This window comes from Stegostoma tigrinum, chromosome 31 (assembly GCF_030684315.1).
Source record: "Stegostoma tigrinum isolate sSteTig4 chromosome 31, sSteTig4.hap1, whole genome shotgun sequence".
Lineage (NCBI taxonomy): Eukaryota > Metazoa > Chordata > Chondrichthyes > Orectolobiformes > Stegostomatidae > Stegostoma > Stegostoma tigrinum.
In genome coordinates, this window is record NC_081384.1 from 39,540,451 (window position 1) to 39,561,443 (window position 20,993).

Genomic DNA, 20,993 nt, shown 5'->3' on the forward strand with positions numbered 1-20,993 from the left:
TTGAGGAGCCATGTTAAAACAGCCCATGACACTGTATTTAGCAACTAGAATTTCTGCAAACCAATGGAAGTCCTACTCCACAGTGCAGTAGCAGAGACAATGCTCCTGTACTGTAGTGGGACATGGATTGTGTGTGAGCAGCACATAAGAATGCGACAGAAATTCCACCAGGAATGACTCCACCACATCCTCTGGATTCATTGGGAAGACCATCAAACAAACACTAATGTCCAATTCCATCCAGCTCCATGAACATAAAAAGCAAAGCACCTGAATAACCAGCTATGATGGACTGAGCACTGTGTCTGAGTGGCCAAAAAACTTCTCCAGTGCTATATCTTGTTTTGTCAAAACTCAAATGGCCAGTGTTCCAGGAGAAGATAAAGAAATCACTTTGTAGTTCGCCTTGAGGCATGACATTGACAACTGGCAGAAGCTTGCTACCAATCTTTCAAAATGGTGACTACTTGCCCTTAAAGTTGCATCATTTTTTGAGGCTTAATTCTGAGGCAGAATCAAATCCTACTCTCTGATCCCACTGCCTCATGGACATCCTACTCCTCTTACCCAAAGATCTATGGGTCAACATTTTGCTATTTCACACATATGAAGATCGATAACAGAAATTCATGATGTTGGGTAGAAGTTATCCTCAAATCAACAGAAAAGCTGATAAACTCTCTGTAAACTTCATCTGAAACTCTGCTTCCCTCCTCCTGGCTCGCACCAAGTTTCCATGCACTCATGACTCCTATGCTTATTGAACTACACTTGCTCAAGCAATGCTTCAACATTAAAATTTTCATTCTTGGTTTTAAATCTTTCCATGGGCCTTCCCACTCTTTATCTCAGAAATCTCCTTCAGTCTTACATCCATCCTAAGACCTCAGCACCCTTCCAATGCTGAACCTTTCAAGCGTTTCCAATTCTAACCCATTGCCATTGGAGGTTGTGTTGTCTTGGCTGTAAGTTCTGGAATTCTCGGCTATTTGTCGTCCTCTTTCTCCCCCTTAAAGGCACTCCTTAAAATCCATCTTTTTGACTGAGCCTGTGGGCATAACTCAAAATCTCTTCCTCTGGCCCCTTCTCAAATTTTATTGTTTACGTAGCTGTGAAGTGCTTTGGAATGGTTTATGACATGAAAGGTGCTGTGCAAATCCATTGTGTTGGTATTGAGTATAATGGAAACCTGAAGGCAGAATTGTGTCTGCAATTTGGAACAAGTGGAAGTGAGTAACAGTACTGAAGCAAGGTGGAGTGAACTGTTTTAATGGATTGAAACAATAGGCGGTATTATAGTATGGCAAGTAGTAAGCTAGTGATAGCTGTAGGGAGAACTGTAATGAAGATATTGAAGGCAACAATAGAGGCGAAAGGAAGTGCTGTGACAGAGTTGAAAGCCTGTGAGCAGTATTGTAATGGAGAAATAGAAGGCAGCCCTATACTGAAGAGATTGTATGTACTTCTATAAATGGCAGGATGGAAGACAAGACTCCATTGAGAGTTGGAAGGTGATTCTGTAGTGCAAAATTGAAAGCAGTAGACAATATTGTAATGGAAAACAGTACAGTAATAGAAGGAATAAAAGGCATACAGAAATGGGAAGAAACATAACAGAGAGATGGAAGGTAACATAGACTATTATAATGGATGAATGGCAGGATTACCTCAGGTGTGGACCAGACGGTTAATCTGAACATTTTATTTCTTTATTTTTCTAATATTTTCCCTAAGAATTAGTATTTAAGAAACTGTACCTCGGCACCTTTCTGCCTAAGTTGGTGCTGTGAGTGGCAACTTGTGAACTTTTCATGGTACTCATTTGAATACATGTGACAATAAAGCTACTTCTAATTCTAATTCTAATTGATAAATTGTAGGTTCAGTTGTGATTGAGAAGTGGAAGACACTACACTAATGGAGAGTTAGAAGCATATTGTAGATATGGAAACAATATTGAATTGATAGAAGGCAGAACTATATAAAACAATGGAAGTTAATAGGCATTATGTCGGAGAAATGGAAATCAACTGGCAATTTTGTAACTGGTAGAAATTAGTAGTATCGAGATTCAGAAATGGTAGGATGCTATATGGAACTGTAATAGGTAGATATTGGCAGTACTATAATGGGAGAAACTGCAATGATGAGAGTGGTGGTATTACTGTAAAAGAAAGATGGAAGAGTAAAATGTAACAATGAGGTGGAAGGCAATACATGCTATATACATTACGTAAGTGGAGAGGCAGCATGCAGAATCTGATGGTTGGATGACAGTAAACAGAACTGCAACAAAATGAAGGCTATAGAGAGCACTGTAAGAGTGAGACGGAAGGCAGCAAAGGTAGGAAGCGATGCTGTAATTGACCATACATGAAAAGCATTAGTGAGGTAGACGGGGCCGGGATAGTATTGGAGAAAAGGTAATACTAACAAAATTCTTGAAGAATAGTTGGTACACAGATGAAGACAATGGACAACACTTGAATAGAAAAACATAAAGTGGTCTAACAACAAGAAATGAAGAAGTGTAATAGAAAGTCTGACAGTCATATTAGAGTGAAGGAATGTAGGCTTTATTGGAATGGAGAGATGGAAGGTATTTTTGATGTTGATTGAATGTATTCGGCATTACTGCATGTGTCATGGAAAGCTGGATTGTAAGTAATTTCAATGACTTGCAAAGTTCATCAAAGGGGAAGGAAGTCCATTGAATCAAGAATTAACTAATTCATCTGAAACAATAAGAACATACAAGGCACATAGATACATCTGTAAGATTCAAGATTACAAAACTAGTTTCAGTATATCATACCACAATGTTGTGTTAGATGTCTGGACAGTGTTTTATATGGTGAGCAATGGATACAGGTCATTCATATACCAGATGAGATTTCTTTGGGTCCTAGATCACCTCAAAAAAACACAGAAACTACAGAGGATCATCAGATGTCAGTTGGTTCTACAGTCTGAAAGGTGGAACAGGGTTAATTGAACTTGCTCTTCTACACATTCACCAGGCTATTACAGTGAATCAGAGCACAATTTTTAATAAACTAGCAACACAAAACCAGTGTTTGGATTTTGTACATTTGACTAACAAGCCAGTTTACTTTTCATTCTTTTTCTTTATTTGAACAGTTGATGCAAATTGATAATGTTTCTGTAGAAAGCTCATTGAGAAATTCCTATTTGAAAACGTTGAATAGTGTTTGCCTGGAATACTCAATTCCAAACAATTTCTGAAGGCAATCCTACTTAGCCTAGAAACCAGAATTACATTTGTAGTCATTAGCTGGATTTTTAAAAAAATGGACACTGACATTGTAATCAATATCCAAGAGTGACAAAATATTAGCTATCAACTTAAATCAGCAAGGAGACATAAAGGAGAGGTTAAACAGAATTGAATATTTATAATGTCCTCAGGACTACTTTATAGTTTTTAAGGCCAAAGATACATAGGATATAAAACAGAGGACTGGGAGTAGACCTTGTGATCCCTTGAGTCTACATCAGCAGTCAATATGATTATGACTGATAGGATCATGGAGTGTGGTGGACTTCTTTCCCTACAAGATATTAGTGAGCCTGATGGGTTTTTACTGTAATTGATAATAGTTCTGTTGTCACTATCACTGGGATCAGATTTATATTCCAGATGTATGAATTGAATTTAAGTTCCACCAGCAGCCATTATGGGATTCATAACGACATCCCAGTAGCAGTGACCTGGGCCTCTAGTTATTGAATGATCACTAATTCTTCCTTTCAGTCTTTTTACTGAAAAGTGGAAGTTGAACACTATTTAAATGTGCCTGGAGATTAGCGGGACATTAGTGGCACGAGACAATGGGTTGAACCTATGTATTTTTGGCTGATTACAATTAGTGTCAAGTTTTTTGAAGGGATTTCTCACTATATCTCACCTAATTCTCTTCATTAACAACTTATCCCACCCATACATACCTCTCACATCCAATTCCAGCCCCACCTTACCATACACTGTTCCTGGAAGAAATTCACCATTCAGCAGGTATTCTGGAATTCACTGACATCTTTTGGCCTCACGCCATCTTTAATAGCCCATGGTGCAGTAGAAAAGCACGATCGGTTTAGACTGCCCTGCATGACTCCTGACATTTGCAATGTAGGGATATTGGCACTCAGCTTTCTGGGCAGAGACGTGGAGGTACTGCTGGATGAGATGACACAGATCTGAGATTTCCTCCTTTCCCCCAAGATCAGCAAAGGTCACAGCATATGAGCATGCCAGCCTGCCATGAAGTTATCACCTGGGTTATAGAAGTCCCAGCCATCTGGAGGAACAACCAGCTCTGGACAAAGAAGTTTAATGTCCTTCTCCATTTGCCAGGACAAGCCTCACAATCTTCTCTCTGACATCTCACGCTCACTCTATCTCCGCTATTGTACCCACCTCCCACCAAGGATTATACGCTTCCACTCTCACTATTACCTGCAAAATCTGCTTTTACTTGTTCTAACCAATTCAAACTTCTGGCACCACTCATTCTGCTCTGTGCTGTCTACTCACTCACTCAGGACACCTCCCTGTCTGTGCCTGAAGTAACTACTGTGCTCCCATGAGGCGCTCGAAGAATTCATCCACTTCACCTACACCTTCCAGCCCAAGCTTAAGCTCACCTAGACCATCTCTAATACCTCTCTCTCCTTCCTGGACATCTGTCTCCATCTCAGGTAACCACTTAGAGACCAATATCCATTTCAAGCCCACCAACCCCCACAGCTACCTAAAATACACCTCCTCGCACCCACCTTCCTGCAAAAATGCTATCCCCTATTGCCAATTCCTTCACCTCCACCGCATCTGCTCCCAGGATGAGGCATTCCACTCCCGTGCATCCCAGATGTCTGCTTTCTTCAAGGACCGCAACTACCCCCCCGCCCCCGGGTCGAGAGCGCCCTTGACCGTGTCTCCCGCAGTTCCCGCAACACATCCCTCACACCCCGCCCCGGCAATAACTGCCCTAAGAGAATCCCCCTCGTCCTCACATACCACCCCACCAACCTCCGGATACAACGCATCATCCTCCGACACTTCTGTCATTTACAATCCGATCCCACCACCCAAGACATTTTTCCATCCGCATCCTTGTCTGCTTTCCGGAGAGACCACTCTCTCCGTGACTCCCTTGTCCACTCCACACTCTCCTCCAACCCCACCACACCCGGCACCTTCCCCTACAACCGCAGGAAGTGCTACACTTGCCCCCACACCACCTCCCTCACCCCCATCCCAGGCCCCAAGATAACTTTCCATATTAAGCAGATGTTCACCTGCACATCTGCCAATGTGATATACTGTATCCACTGTACTCTTTGTGGCTTCCTCTACATTGGGGAAACCAAGCCGAGGCTTGGGGACAGCTTTGCAGAACACCTCCGCTCGGTTTGCAATAAACATCTGCACCTCCGAGTCGCGAACCATTTTAACTCCTTCTCCCATTCCTTAGATGACATGTCCATCATGGGCCTCCTGCAGTGCCACAATGATGCCACCGAAGGTTGCAGGAACAGTAACTCATATTCTGCTTGGGAACCCTGCAGCCCCATGGTATCAATGTGGACTTCACGAGCTTCAAAATCTCCCCTTCACCCACTGCATCCCAAAACCAGCCCAGCTCATCCCCTCTCCCCACTGCATCACAAAACCAGCCCAGCTCGTTCCCCGCCTCCCTAACCTGTTCTTCCTCTCCTATCCCCTCTTCCCACCTCAAGCCACACCTCCATTTCCCACCTACTAACCTCATCCTGCCTCCTTGACCTGTCCGTCCCCCCCCGGACTGACCTATCCCCTCCCCACCCATACTCTCCTGTCCACCTATCTTCTCCTCTATCCATCTTCGGTCCACCTCCCCCTCTCTCCCTATTTATTTCAGAACCCTCTCCCCATCCCCCTCTCTGATAAAGGGTCTAGGCCCGAAACGTCAGCTTTTGTGCTCCTGAGATGCTGCTTGGCCTGCTGTGTTCATCCAGCTTCACACTTTGTTATCTTGGATTCTCCAGCATCTGCAGTTTCCATTATCTTTATTCCCAAAACGTCAGCTTTCCTGCTCCTATGATGCTGCCTGGCCTGCTGTGTTCATCCAGCTCCAAACCTTGCTATCTCAGAGGGTGTTCTTGGCTTTTGTGCCAGGATCCTCTGAGCAAAAGCTACCTTCCTTATCTTGACAGACTCCTGAAGACAGCCATGACAATTATTGCTTTGTGCCTGCATTAAACAGCAAGACTGTAACTTTCCTACTCCATCCACTTTGCAAAAAGGGCAGCATTCCATTTGCCTTTCTAACTATCTGCTACATCTATTTGCTAACATTTTATGATTCATGTACACAGATGCCCAGTACCCCCAATTCTGCAGTCTCTCATCATTTAAATAATAATATATATTATTCTGCCTTTCTATTGTTTTCCTGCTAAACTGGGCAACTTCATTATTTCCATATTATGTTCATTTGCTATTTTTCTGTCCACTTACTTAACACTATTGCTGTACCTCTTTGCATATTCTTTGTGTCCATAAAACCAGAAGACCCAGGAGTAGGCTATTAGGCCCATTGAGGCAGTTTCATCATTCAATAAAATCATAGCTGTTCAGAAATCAGAAACATCATTTTTTCCCTCACAATTTGTTTTCCTACTTATCTTGTACCATCATAAAATTTGGCTACAATACATTTGGTCCCAAAGTCAAAAATATAGGTTGTATATAAATGTGGGCCAACAGTGATTCCTGTGGCACTCCAATAGCTACAGTTTGCCGACCCCAAATGACACTTTTACCACAACTCTGTATTCTACTAGTTAGCCAGCCTTCTATCTATGCTAATATACCACCCCCACCATCATTGGATCTTACATATACAGGAACCTTTTACAAACATCTTATCAAATGCCTTTTTATAAATCCAAATACACTACATCCACTAGCTCCCCTTTATCCAATCTGACTGTTACTCCCTCAAAGAACTCGTCAAAAACTATTTCCTTTCACAAAATCACATTGACTCTGCCTGATTCTATTATAATTCTATATATGTCTTACTGCTACTCCATTAATAATAGATTCTAGTGTTTCCCTACTGTGTAGAATTTTCTATTTCTACCTCCCTTCTTTCTCGAATACCAATGTTACTTTTGCTGTTTTCTAATCTGTAGAGAACTTGCTAGAGTCTAATATATTTTGCAGAGTTAAAACCAATTCATCACTACCTTTTCAGCCACTTTATTTATATCCCTGAGATGCAAAACATCAGGTTCATGGGTCTTGTCAGTCAATAGTCCTGTTACTTTTCCCATATTTGTTCCCTACTGACTGTGATTACTTTTAGATGCTCACTCCATTTCTCCTGCTGCTTTACAGCTATTTTTGGAATGCTCTCTATGTCTCTGTTGAGGACACAAATACAAAATATTCATTTAAAGTCTCTGCTATTTCTTTGTTAGTCATTAATAATTTCTTTGCCACACCCTCTAAAGGATCGATGCTTTCTTTAACTTTATATGTTTTTCTTTTCCAAAAGGAGTTCTAACAGTCTGGTTTTATATTCTAGTTTCTCCCCTTTTTAAAAAATAATCACCCTTGGCTAGTTTCTAAAATTGGTTCAATCTTCTGGCCAAGCATTAATATTCATCGCTTTGTATGTCTTTTCTTTCAATTTGATGCCAATCTGATTGTTACTTCCTCAAAGAACTGCAATAAAATTGTCAAAGACTATTTACTTTCACAAAACCACATTGACTCTGCCTGATTATATTATGATTTTATAAATGTCTCACTGCTACCTTTTTACACGACTTTGGTTAGCCACCATAGTGCATTCTTCTGGTAAACTCTTTCTTTCACAGTGAAATATTTCTTGTTTGAGAGTTAGGAAACATTTCCTGTAATGTCCACTTTGGCCAACTTCACACCAAAGCCCTCATTTAACACATTAATTTCTGACTCAAAATGTTCATTTTCAAATTGCAATTGAAATTCTGTCAGGTTACGATCACTCGTGCTTGGAGAGTCCTTTACTATGAAATCATTTATTAATCCTGTGTCAATATATATTACCAGATCTAAAATAACCTATTCCCTGTTGTGTCCTAGAGTGTTTTGTTCTAAAAGACAAGTAGTCTTAAATTCTTTATGAAATCCACAGATTCTTTACCAATCTGATTCATTCAATGTAGATAAAGATTAACATCTCCTAAGATTGCCCATAATTTAAGCCACTACTATTTTTTGATCTGTATTCCAGTTTACCATATGGGGTTGGGGTGGCTGGAAACCATCCCCACCAGTGAGTTCTGACGTTAGCTATTTCTCTTCTCCACCCAAACTAATTTTAAACTTTGATTGCCTAAGCCAAGTTCATCTCTCACAAGTACATCACCCTCATTCTTAATCAACAAAGCTCCCCTTTCCTTCCTGTTCTTCAGAAATGTCAAGCACTCTTGAATATTCAGGACCCATACCATTTTGTCAACTTGTCTGTATAATTGCAACTTATAAGCAATATTCGTAGATATTCCCCTGTCTACTACCTCAGTCATTTTTGCAAAAAAAAATTCATCGGGGCTCGTCAGGATGAATGATCTGCTGTACTAAGCCAGGGTATGTATCACTGCCTACCCAATGATAATTCACAATTATCAGGGTGTGAAGTGATTGTAAGGTTGTAAGTGCACAGGACTATCCTTCAGGCGATGGGATGCCAGGCATCTCCATCAGATACCTCATGTACAAACAAAACCTGTCACTTCATTGCATTACCAATTCATTGGCTGCATCAGACCTTTCTCTGTAGGATGTTGGCTGCAGAATTAACCTGGAGCTGTGAACAACTCACATTTCCATCAACCCTTCCTGGTTCACCTGAACTCCACCTCACCCGGCTTAGATTTGGCCCCAACTGATGGAATGTTACAAACAGATCACAGTTGACTGATACCAACCAGGGACAGGGGGGAGGGATAAATGGTTGCAATGATGCTGAGGTGGCCAAGTTGCAGCTCTGGGCAGCAGGCAGTGCAAGTCCCTCTCAGCTGACAGCAAGATGGGGGAGAGTACGTTCACCTGGAGGCAATAGGCTGCAATGATGGAAGCCCATTCTCTTGAGAATACCCACAAGACAGAGGGAAGCACATGAATGCCTGTGGAGGGCACCTGGACCAGGATAATCTCCAGGGGTCGTGACCGAGCCTGCTGGCTCAGCATCCAGGCATCTAACAGCCTACCGAGGTTGTGAACCAAGGCCAAGCTCTTGTTTGATCCTAAAGACTCCCAAACCGCCACAGAGGTGGTGAGGCAACTGTCTCCAGCATTGGAGAATGGCTCGGGGGAGGAGGAAGGGCCTCCTGGGGGTATGATACACAAGATGAAGGTCCACCCAGGGTAGGTGAGAATGGTAGTGGGGGGGGGGGGGGGGGGGTGGAGGTAGCCCTCCTGATAAGAAGTGTGACTTCTTTGGGTATGGGAGGAGTGGGCAGCAGTGGAAGAATTGCTCCAGCCAATGAAAGAAGGGTGGTTGGTGGGGGGTGGGGAATCTTTCTCTTCGCTGAACGGGAACTGAGGGGTGCAGGGACCCCCAACTCCTTCGAGGAATTTATAGAGGTGTTCTTGGCTGCACTCACAGGGTCAGGGTCACAGCAACCAACTCACGAGCCCATCTACCCCAGACGATGATAAGGCCGCGTGGAGGCCACAGGTCAAGCAGTGGCCCCAGACTGGGGAGTGCCCCTAGGGGAGGCCACAGGTCAAGCAGCAGACACAGATGGTGAAGAGGTTCGGGGAGGCCATGGTCCCACAGGCCGCAAAGCCAGTATCAGTCAAGGTTGCCTCAGGCAAGGCCAGGCGCCTAGAGTCTGGGCCTCGGGATGGTGCGGAGGACCCCATGGTTCCTAGGCTACCTCCCGCCCAGCAGCAGGAGCAAGGGTAGGTTTAGCATATCTTAGCTTGGCCACCCGGGGACATGTGACACTGTATGAAGCTATCGACTAAAGTTTAAGGTTAGGTTAGAAGTGTACATAATGTTACAGCTTTTACACTAAAGTTTAAACTGAAGCTCACTTACCGAAATGGTGCCCAAGGGAGACAGGGCAGTTGCACAAAACCTTACTCTGGGAGATGTTCCAAAGGTTCCACAAACTAGAATCTGAGAGACACAAATCAAGCAGACATATACACCAAGTACATTAGGGAACACTAACCCAAGGGGCAAACAATTGGAGAGCATGGTATCAAGACTGCAGACCCCAACAGCACACAGTATACTATGGGGCAGAAGTGTAGCGTGTGCGAAAACTGTGTTCCTGGGGACGACATTTGGCAATGTACATTGTTTTCCTGTGTAAAGGCAAATTGTAAAATGAATTTAACATTTGAACCTGGTGTTGTCTATTTGCACTATGTGCTGTATACTGTTTGTTTTGTCTTTCCTTATTCCTGCCCTGTGTTTTCCTTTCAGCGGATAATGCATTGTCTCTCAAGGGAGGAAATGTGTGTGTTGGGATTAGGTAATTTGGAGAATGGGCCTAAACTATTGCTCACCAAAGTGAAATTCTAAGATGCAGAGTATCAAAGAGGGTATATGTAGGATGAGCAAAAATCCCCATCATCTAAAATACTGGACAAGTTTTTTGAAGTAATGAAGAGGATTAATGAGGGCAGGGCGGTGAAAGTGATCTATATGGATTTCAGCAAGGTGTTTGACAAGGTTCCTCTTAGTAGACTGGTTAGCAAGGTTAGATCACATGGAATACGGGGAGAACTAGCCATTTGGATACAAAATTGGCTCAAAGGTAGAAGACAGAGGGTGGTGGTGGAGGGTTTTTTTTAGACTGAAGACCTTGGCCAACAACGTGTGAGAGGATTGGTGCTGATCCACTGTTTTTGCCATTTCTATAAATGATTTGGATGTGAATATAGGAGGTATGGTTAGTAAGTTTACAGATGACACCAAAATTGTTGGTGTAGCACGCAGTGAAGAAGGTTATCTCAGAATACAATGGGACCTTGATCAGATGGGCCAATGAGCTGAACAGAGGCAGATGGAGTTTAATTTAGATAAATGTGAGGTGCTGTATTTTGTGAAGGCAAATCAGGAGAGGAATTATACATTTAATGGCTGGGTCCTGGGGAGTGTTGCTGAACAAAGAGACCTTGAAGTGAGGGTTCATTGCTCATTGAAAGTGGAGTCACAGGTAGACAGGGTAGTGAAGAAGGCATTTTGTACACTTGCCTTTGTAGGAGAATAGGAGTTGGGATGTCATGTCACAGCTGTACAGCACATCGGTTAGGCCACTTTTGGAATTTCAAAAGCATCTGGATAGGCATATGAATAGGATGGATTTAGAAGGATGTAGGCCAAATGCTGGCAAGTGGGACTATATTAATTCAGGATCTCTGGTCAGCCTAGATGAGTTGGACCAAAGGGTCTGTTTCTGTGCTATTCAGCTTTATGTGCTTTGGTTTTATAACCTAAAAATGTGGCACTACTGTGGTGGAAGATCCCAGACTTGAAAAACTCCGCTTTTTCTCTCTCCACACACACACTACCTGACCTGTTGAGTATTATTTTCTGTTTCTGTTTGAAACAGTCTCTCAGTCTTGGAGCTGTGAAATTTACTGTTGAACTGTCTGTTATCAGCACCCCCACTCCACACCCCCCAACCCCTCCGACCCACCTGAGCTATAACAAAGCACTTTTCAACTTCACATCCTGAACGATTATGGTTTAATTTGACAGCTACGCCTGTTTAATTCACAAGTCCCCAGCACAGGAAACAGCTCCTTTCTAAAGCAAATAAAGAATTCCACTGTATAGATAAAACGTCATTTTTATTTGACAGACGCATTTATGTTCAGGTAAACATGGGCTTAAACAGTGCAACTTGTGCTCACATTCTATTGAATCCTGGAACATTTATAGAACAGATAGGAGCTGCACAGTCCATCATGTCTTACGTTGGCTGAAAAGGAGCAACTCACCAAATTCTAAACTTGACTTTGTAAATGTTAGAAAACTAGAAACAGTGAAAGTTCACGAAGATTTTGAGGTCCTTGTAAATTGATCTTTAAAATGTCACAAACAGGTACAGAAATGATCCAAAGGCTAATGCAACACTGGCCTTTAAATCTCGGGAATGAGAACACAAGGGGTTTGAAGATTATACAAAGTCCTGCTTAGGCCACACCTGGAGTCACTGAGCAGTTCAGGGCACTACACTTCACAAAGGACATATGTGATTCATGAGCGAAGAGATTGGATTTACCAGAATCATAATCAACATTTTGGAATCTAAAGTACAATTAGTGATTATACAAAAGTTGTTATACAAACATTGAGCTTCCAATTCCTGAATAAAAGGCAAAAATGTTATTGTTGCGAACTGAGGGAGTTTTCCAGCTCTGCATCATTGATGTAAAAATTATTTTATAAAAATACAGTACCCATCATTCTAATCTACTAATGTACACTTAATTTAAAACATTAACTCTGTCATGTTAACCTTTTACATTTCTTCTGTACACCGGACCCACTGACACAAAGGCAATATCATTTTAATTCCAGTCTCCAATCTTCATGTGTATTCTCCCTGGACTTGCTAGCTCGCTGGTTGGCACTGGGCAAGGAAGGGCAGAGTGGGTCACAGTAATAGTTCATGCCACACAGACAGACTGTGAGTGGGTCGCTCACTCGACACTATAAATGCTTAATCCTTATCCGGATAAAGAGAGTTGCTGGTGACAGAGAGGCAGAGTCTTTGGACAACAGGTGGATGTGTCGATAACCTGTGGGTAAAAACACAAACTGACGTTAACTGGGCTGCAGATTGCAGAGGAGCAACAACGGTGCCTGGTTATCTCCTGAGTGCTATCCACATAGACCACTTTCCATGTTAATAATCTTTGTGGTAACTTTGCACAGCATTAGCTGCACCTCAGCTAAATTTTAACCAATTGCAAAATTAAGGTAAAGCTGTTAATTTGTCCAACTTCCCACTCTGGGCAGAAGTCTCTCAGAATGGCAAATTAGTCTCCAAGACCTGATGGAGACTCTGACTTAACAAATAGTCCCACACAGGCACAGAATGGGGTGAGAGAGCATTCCTGCTAATTTGTGCTGTGCTCTTGTAGAAAGACTTTTATTCTGGCATTCCAAACACCTTGGTGTTTTTCCCAGAGGCTCATTACCAGGAAGCTGGGCATCACTGGGATGTAATGGACAAAGAGAGATAGCACATGATCTGATGGGGTTTTCTATATGTTAGCCCATGTAACAGGTACATAAATTCAAGTTCTTATAAGACAGCTAGCAGGAAGTTTATTAACAACCGATTGTGTACAATAATATGACACCTCAGACTTATATAGTCTGAGTATTATGCTTATTTAGATTATTATTTATTAGTGAACTGGCTGACTGTCTAATTACTATAGAAGAGAGTAAGCAGGAGGCCTCTTATACTGAAGTGTCACATGGTGTGATGTGTAGTGGTAAATATGCGTTAGGATGTACATAGATACATTATTGCAATGCAGTAAGATGACACTTTGGTAGATAGACAATGATCTCAACTCGGTTGTGTAGCTTCATTCTATAATAGGCTGTTGATGGATATATATCATGTGCCTTGAGTGTTTGGCTGTTGCAAATTATGATACTTTCAGGTCACCATTATATACAACAGATGTTCAATCGTGCACAATTCAGACCAATTGTCAATTTTAATGTATGATTGTTTGTACCAAAGCTAAAATCCTGACAGAAAGTTACTGGAATCTCAATCCATGCTCAAATACCTGCTTTCTATCTTTACTATGCAGCCTTACGTTCTGTTAATAATTGCTAATAGAGAAAAGGATCTTGTTGCCAGGCAGAGCTTCTCTACTTTTGGTTTTCTCCTTTTTGCTGTTTTAATGGCTGCTGCTTATTTTTCTTCAAAAATAAATAGTAGGGTCCTGCAGATTGAAGTATTCACACCATTAGAGAGTCAGTGGTAGTCAGGGACATCGTTGGGAACAGGAATAATGTTGGGAGTGGGGAGGGCATAATGTCAGGTAAAGAAGGCACTGTGGGAGAACAAAGGGTGACGCGGAGGCAAAGGGCAGTTAAGGGGGTAAAGTGATGCCTACCTTCTTTCACACTGGTGAATGGGAGTGTAAACTGTCCAATGAAGTCATTGCTGGAGGCTGTGTCATAATCTTCAACAATAAACCGTATGAGAGCGAGCTCGGGCACACTGATGGTAAATTGGAGCACTTCGTTCCAGACTGGATTAAATCCTGTAATCCAGCGAAAACAGAGAGACACTGTCAATCTGTCTGATGGAGTTTCATCAGTTCACCTCACACTAAAAATCAAAATGGGCAGTAAAATTACAAGGGAATCCTCCTGTTCGTATTGAAAATTACGGCAGAACAGAAATGAGCCCTCTCAAGACAATGTGCCTCTTGTAGGTCAAACAATTCATCACAATCCAGGAGCAAATCCCTGGATTTACCAACAGCAGTTGGCACTTCAGCCATATTTAATGTCGGAAGAACACAGCAAGATTCAAGTTGGGGATCTGATGCTGTACAGCTCATGGCCAATCACTAACTGAGTTGAGATGCACATTTTATTTCCCCTGTGTCGATGCAATTCTTAATGTTTCCATACAAAACATCCAGTGTGTCTGTCAGCTATTCAAGTGCAGCAATTCAGTACAAAATAGGCGGTAACAACAGCAGTATTGAGATACTTAGACACAGCATTGACAGCATAACTGCCTTTAAAAGCTTACCGTTATTTTCGATATAGCGGGTCTTTTGCATGCTGTTATCATCAGGAACTCCGTGCACCTCCACACGCACCAGAGGATCCACAATGGAATTCTTTTTATCCTTATTCACTTTGGGGAGCTGTTGAGCTGTAATAATCTGCAAACGAGATGTCAATCTGAGAACCTGGGGCTCTCCCACATTGCGTAGTTCACCAGAGATAGGACCCTGAGAGTGTGGTGGACCAAGGCAGCAAGGCACAATTCAGCTGGAGGCATGAACAAGAATGTGTGAGAGAGAGAGAGACAGACAGAGATACAGAGGGGCAGAACATAAAAAAAACAAAAGAACAGGAAAGAAAGATAAGGATCAGAAACAGGAGAGGCAGTCAGAGAAAGAATGAGCAACGTAGCATTAATATGTTTGCAGAAGGGGTTCATCACGATGCGATAATAGAAAGCAAGGCCTTGTTAAAGGGTTAGCAATAACCGTTCAGAATGAAGAATGCTACTGTCTATCAGGTGTTTGAGGACCTGATCCCGGAGTAAGTCGATGGCCCTTTAATAATCTTCACTTTTAGGAGGAAGGGTATGGTCCTTTTAAGAAGCTTGCTTTTAATGGCAATTACAAGAAAAAGGCTTTCTCTGTCGCTCTGAATAAAAGTCACTAATTTTTCTATCACTTAGAGTATATATTCTGTCAACTGTTACAAAATCTCTAGTATTCAGCTTAATTTGATTAGAGTTAGATTCTATCATTGCTTTCACTTGTACCACATGCTGACAGCTCAGAGTTTAAGGAAACTAATATGGATCTAAGCTCACATTGATGATCAGTTGTTTTCTGTCGAGACCTGCTCCCGACAGTGGCCATGAAGGATCAAACCGAACGGATGCGTCCCTCATGAAACTGGGCTTCAGGATGTAGCCAGACCGCCCATTCTGTCGGAACTTCCCTTTGTTTAGATCCATTTCCATTCCAGGTTTCTGGAAATTCAGCGCCACTGCAAGAAATGGGCAAAAAACAGGTCCTTTGTTAGGATGGAGCACACTAAAGAGAGGTGCTGTCAAAACTCTTCTTGCACTGAACTGAACAATGCAAAAATACCAAATCTCACAGAACAACTATTTAAATTACACGCAAAGAGAATGCTGGTTCTTTACCAAGTTATAGAGTGAGATAATAACTGATAAAAGGGGAGATATTGGAAAAGCTGGCTATACTATCTAAAGCAGATTTGCTCTAATGGTGTAGTGTTAGTGCCCTTATCTCTAAACCAGAAGCCCAGGTTCAAGCCCTATCTGCTCCAGGGGCATGTAATAATGTTGCTGAAAAGACTGATTAGAAAATATCTACCAGGACCAGATTGGATTCATCCACTGAGACCGAGAGAAGTAAAGGTGGAAAAAAAAGATAAAATCCATCAAGAGATTGAAGAAAGAGGGAACGTTGCAGATACAACAGTCATAATGCTGCAAATCCTTCCGAAGTACAGGGATGATGCCAGAGGACCAAAGAATTGTTAAAGTTACACACATTTAAAAAAAATATAGGATGTAAGGAGGAGCTCTGCAGCTACAGAGCTGACAATGTCATCTCTGCATTGGATAGATTTCAGAAATGATAATCTGAGACCAAATTAAGAGTTATTTGGACAAGTGTGGATTAAATTAAGGAAAGCCAGAATGGGTTTATTAAAACGCGTCCAACTAATGCAATTGTTATCTCAAAAAAAAGTTGATGAGGGCAATGCGATTAATTGTGCTTGCCATGGCTATGATGAAGCGACACACATGGGGTAATGTTTCTGACAGGCCTGTGGAATTAAATGGAAAGTAGCAGCATGGATATGATGCCAGCCAAGAGACAGGAAACAGAGCACAAGTTAACAGAAGGTTTGTCAGCTTTTGGGAAGGCACGCAGTGATAATTTGCACCATTCGCTTTTGGTACCACTGCTTTATTGATATTTGTTAATGGCTTGGATTGTTTACGGCATAACTTCAAGGTTCGAGACTGGCAGAGGATCATGCATGGTTTATGAACTGTAAGGACATAAACAGGGTCGTGGATTGCACAGACACATTGGTAAGAAAAGCAAGGAGAGGTAACAAGGGAAAGGACAGGATTCCAAAAGGGATTTCAGGAACACGTTGTGGTACACAATCTTATAAAATGGCAAGGCAGGTTGAGAAAGCAGTTAAAAGGGTGTATGGTATCCTGGACTTCATAAACCAGATTATTGATTGCAAAATCAACTGAGTTGTGACAGGTTAGTAGGAACTGCAGATGCTGGAGATTCCGAGATAACAAGGTGTAGTGCTGCATGAACACAGCAGGCCGAGCACCTGTGACGCTGCTTGGCCCGCAGTATTCATCCAGCTCTACACCTTGTTATCTCAAGTTGTGATGATCCATTATAAAACACAAACTTAACTCAATTGGAGTACTGGATCTTATTCTGGGCACAACACTTCAGGAAAGATCTGAAAGGCTTACAAAGTGGAGAAAAGATTCACAGGACTGGTTGCAGGGATGAGGAATTTCAGTTATATTGGCAGATTAGAGAGGGTGAAGCTGTTCTTAGTCAAGGGAGGTTGCCAGGACATTGGGCGGTGATTCCAAAGTAATGAAGGGTCTGGGCAAAATGGATTCCAAGAAACTGTCTCCTTCAGTAGAAGGATCAAGAAGCAATGAACACAAACTCAGGTGGTTGGTGAAAAAGCCAAAAATCACATAAGGGATTTTTTTTATGTGATTAGTGGTTTGGACCTTGGATGCAGTGCACAGAGAAGAGCGTGATAGAGGCAGATCCTACTGTAGCTTTCTAAAGGAAATTAGAGAAGTATCTGAAGGGAGATGAATTGTAATTATGAGATAAAGGCAGAGAGAGAGAGAGAGAGAGAGAGAGAGAGAGAGAGAGAGAGAGAGAGAGAGGGAGAGAGAGAGAGAGAGGACAAGGCACAGAGAAAAAGAGAGGACAAGGCACAGAGAAAAAGAGAGACGGGACAAGGCACAGAGAAAAGGGCTTCTTTCAATACTGTAACTATTCTGAGATTCTACACTACAGGTGAATGAAATGGGCAATTGCAAGAGCTTCTCACCTAGCTGACAACCAGCGTTCCACATCTCCTGAGGATTGAAGTTGGAAGAATGTATCCGTGAGCCCAATGGATAGACCTTGGATAGCTGCAATGTGTTGTGAAGGACAAAAGTTGGCCCTGAAAGGAGAAGAAAATCCAAACAATTCTTAGATACTTATTAGACAAGATAAGCGTGTTATCATCCCGAATTGAGGAATAGCTTCAGTTTTCGTAACCTGGCACAGTTTCAGCCCTTAGAATGCATTGTGGGGAAATGAGACTAATGCAGAATGTGTAACTTTAAATATATTTTCTAACATAACACACCCAGCTTTGATGTTTGTTCAAACTGCAGGACACATCTGCATTTTGGGTGCAGGGGTCAGCTCTGGAAGCGAATGCTTTGGCAGTAAATGACCAAGTCCGACAGCTCACTGGTCAGTTTCTGCAATACCAAAAAGAAAGTCCACTGAAATATCGATCAGACCTGTGGTGAGGCAAGCACAACAGGGGCCAGCAGTATGTGAAACCACGGAGCATTCTAATGGAGAATTCAGACGATACTTATGAGAATGTGGCACAGAGAGTGGTTGAGATTAATTGTGTAACTGCATTTAACAGGAAGTTGGATGTAGCAAAACAGAGGTATAGTTCAAAAGAAGAGTTCCATTGGACTTGAAATGTTAACTCTGTTTCTCTCTCTCATAGATGCTGCATGACCTGCTGATTTATAACCTGCCCACGCTTCTCTCAGTAAACAGTGGTGGACAACAAAGTGTGGAGCTGGATGAACACAGCAGGCCAAGCAGCATCTCAGGAGCTCAAAAGCTGACGTTTTGGGCCTAGACCCTTCAACAGTGGTGGACAGATTGGAAAGAGAAATCTCATGGAAAAAGTTGGATGTAAGAGATGGCAGAGTGAGTGAGTTCAACTGATGAGGGAGCAGACAGACCAGGCAGGGTGGGGAAAGTAACACCATTTGCTTCATGCTTTAACCGTTGGAAAGGTAAATCATTACACACTTGAAGGTAAGGTGCTGGAGAGTGTTGCTGAACAAAGAGACCTTGGAATGCTGGTTCATCTGTCTTGAAAGTGGCGTCACACGTAGACAGGTTAGTGAAGAAGGCATTTGGTATGCTTGCCTTTATTGGTCAGTACACTGAGTATATCAGTTGGGAGATCATGTTGCGGCTATATGGGACAGCGGTTAGGCCACTTTTGGAATACTCAACGTAATCCTGATGTACCCGCTATAGAAAGGATGTGGTGAAACTTGAAAGGGTTCAGAAAAGATTTACAAGGATGTTGCCAGGGGTGGAGGGTTTGAGCTGTAGGGAGAGGCTGAATAAGCTGGGGCTATTTTCCCCAGAGCGGAGGCTGAGGGGTGACCTTATAGAGGTTTATAAAATCATGAGGGGCATGGATGGGGTGAATAGACAAGGTCTTTTCCCCAGGGTGGGGTACACCAAAACTAGCAATATAGGTTTAACATGGGAGGGGGCGAGATTTAAAAGAGACCTGAGGAGCAACTTTTCACACAGAAGGTGGTGCACGTATAGAGTGAAAGGTGGAGCCTGGTACAATTGCAACATTTAAAAGGCACCTAGACGGGTATATGAATAGGACGGGTTTAGAAGAATCTGGGTAAATGGGACTAGATTAATTTAGGATATCTGGGGGCATGGACATGTTGGACTGAAGGGTCTGTTTCTGTGCTGTACATCTCTATGACTCCAAGTCAAAATGTATAAAGTGGGAGCAAGACATTCTCTGTGAAGTAGCTATTCTGAGCGGCTAGTTTCCTGTCCAAACATAGGACGTGCACTTTTGCAAAAAGGCTTTATCCTGGGGACTGGTTTAAAAAAAAATGAACTGGCTGCGACAGAAGAACCGAGTCCAAGGGGTTGGGGAATTTGGCACATTGCTAGTCAGAAACACCCATGCAGTTCAGAAAATTGTGTGCCAATTACGACTGGGGGACACCCATGTGGATTTCAGAAACTCCACTTTTCCTTTCATAACTCCAAATGTAGCTGGCAAGAGCCCCATGGCATTTTTGAGAGACCCTTTCTGGTTGAATATGTCAACACAAATACTTTCTCTTCTTTGTAACCTCTGATTGTGGTAGGTGCCATTTTCCATGAATATTTGCTGCTTGGTTGATATGGATGCTGCTGTTTGGCTGGTCACCTGGAGGTTGGAGAGTGATTCACACAACAGTACTGCACAGGCCATCTGTATACCCACACTGGATGGAGCAGGGTCTACACCAACCCCTCCTCCAACATAATACATTAAATTTAGCTTGTTTCAACATCACTTTAAGAGAGAATATGTTAATGAGTAATTAACTGGAATGTAGAGCATGTGACCAGCTATGGCATCGTGTAAGAGAAATCTGGGCGGCACGGTGGCTCAGTGGTTAGCACTGCCTCCTCACAGTGCCAGGGACCTGCGTTCAATTCCACCTTGGGTGACGGTCTGTATGGAGTTTTCACATTCTTCCCGTGTTTGAGAGTGTTTGCTCCAGTTTCCTTCCACAGTCCAAAGATATGCAGGCTAGATGGGCTGGCCATGCTAAATTGTCTGTAGTGCTCAGGTATATGTAGATTAGGTGGGTTATAGGGGGATGGGTCTGGGTGGGATACTCTGAGGGTTGGTGTGGACTTGTTGGGCCGAAGAGCCTGTTTCCACGCTGTAGGGATTCCATGAAAAAAAATTACAGCTATCCTTTTCTGTTATAAGGGCTGCTGAATCTTTATGGCACATCTGTCTGCTGAGGAATCCTGTAATATATCCCCAAATAAATAGGTCCTTTGTTTACTCTATCATCCTTGGAAAGTTTGGCAACAAACAAACATGGAACCACAACTAAATCCATTCTGACACAAAGCTACTGGGGGGAAATCATGGTAGGTTAATATGATCATTATTCCCTGAATCACTCAGAATCATAGAACCCCCCAGAGTGTGGAAGCTGACCACCTAGTCCATAGAATCCACATCATCCATCCAAAGAGCAACCCAATCAAACCCAAATCCCCATACACTATAACTCAGCATTTGCCATGGTCAGTGTACCCGGAGGAAGAGACAGAGGAATCAAGCTGCTGAAAG

General features: G+C 42.5%; 1 protein-coding gene across 4 annotated transcripts in view; it reads right to left on the reverse strand.

The window, feature by feature from the left end:
• Window positions 1-11,884: 11,884 nt before the first annotated feature.
• The window catches only part of LOC125466193 (1-phosphatidylinositol 4,5-bisphosphate phosphodiesterase delta-3-like), a 60,151-nt gene continuing 51,042 nt past the window's right edge, over window positions 11,885-20,993 (reverse strand). For 2 of the 4 annotated variants that reach the window (XM_048560394.2, XM_048560396.2), the window contains exons 11-14: window positions 17,898-18,014; window positions 15,619-15,797; window positions 14,818-14,953; window positions 11,885-14,317 (exon numbers count right to left, since the gene is read on the reverse strand). In XM_048560394.2, the coding sequence (XP_048416351.1) occupies window positions 14,010-14,317; window positions 14,818-14,953; window positions 15,619-15,797; window positions 17,898-18,014 (740 nt within the window). In that variant the 3' untranslated portion in view covers window positions 11,885-14,009. Of the gene's footprint in view, window positions 14,318-14,817; window positions 15,063-15,618; window positions 15,798-17,897; window positions 18,015-20,993 lie in introns of those variants that run through there. The other 2 variants (XM_048560395.2, XM_048560397.2) reach the window with 2 other exon arrangements.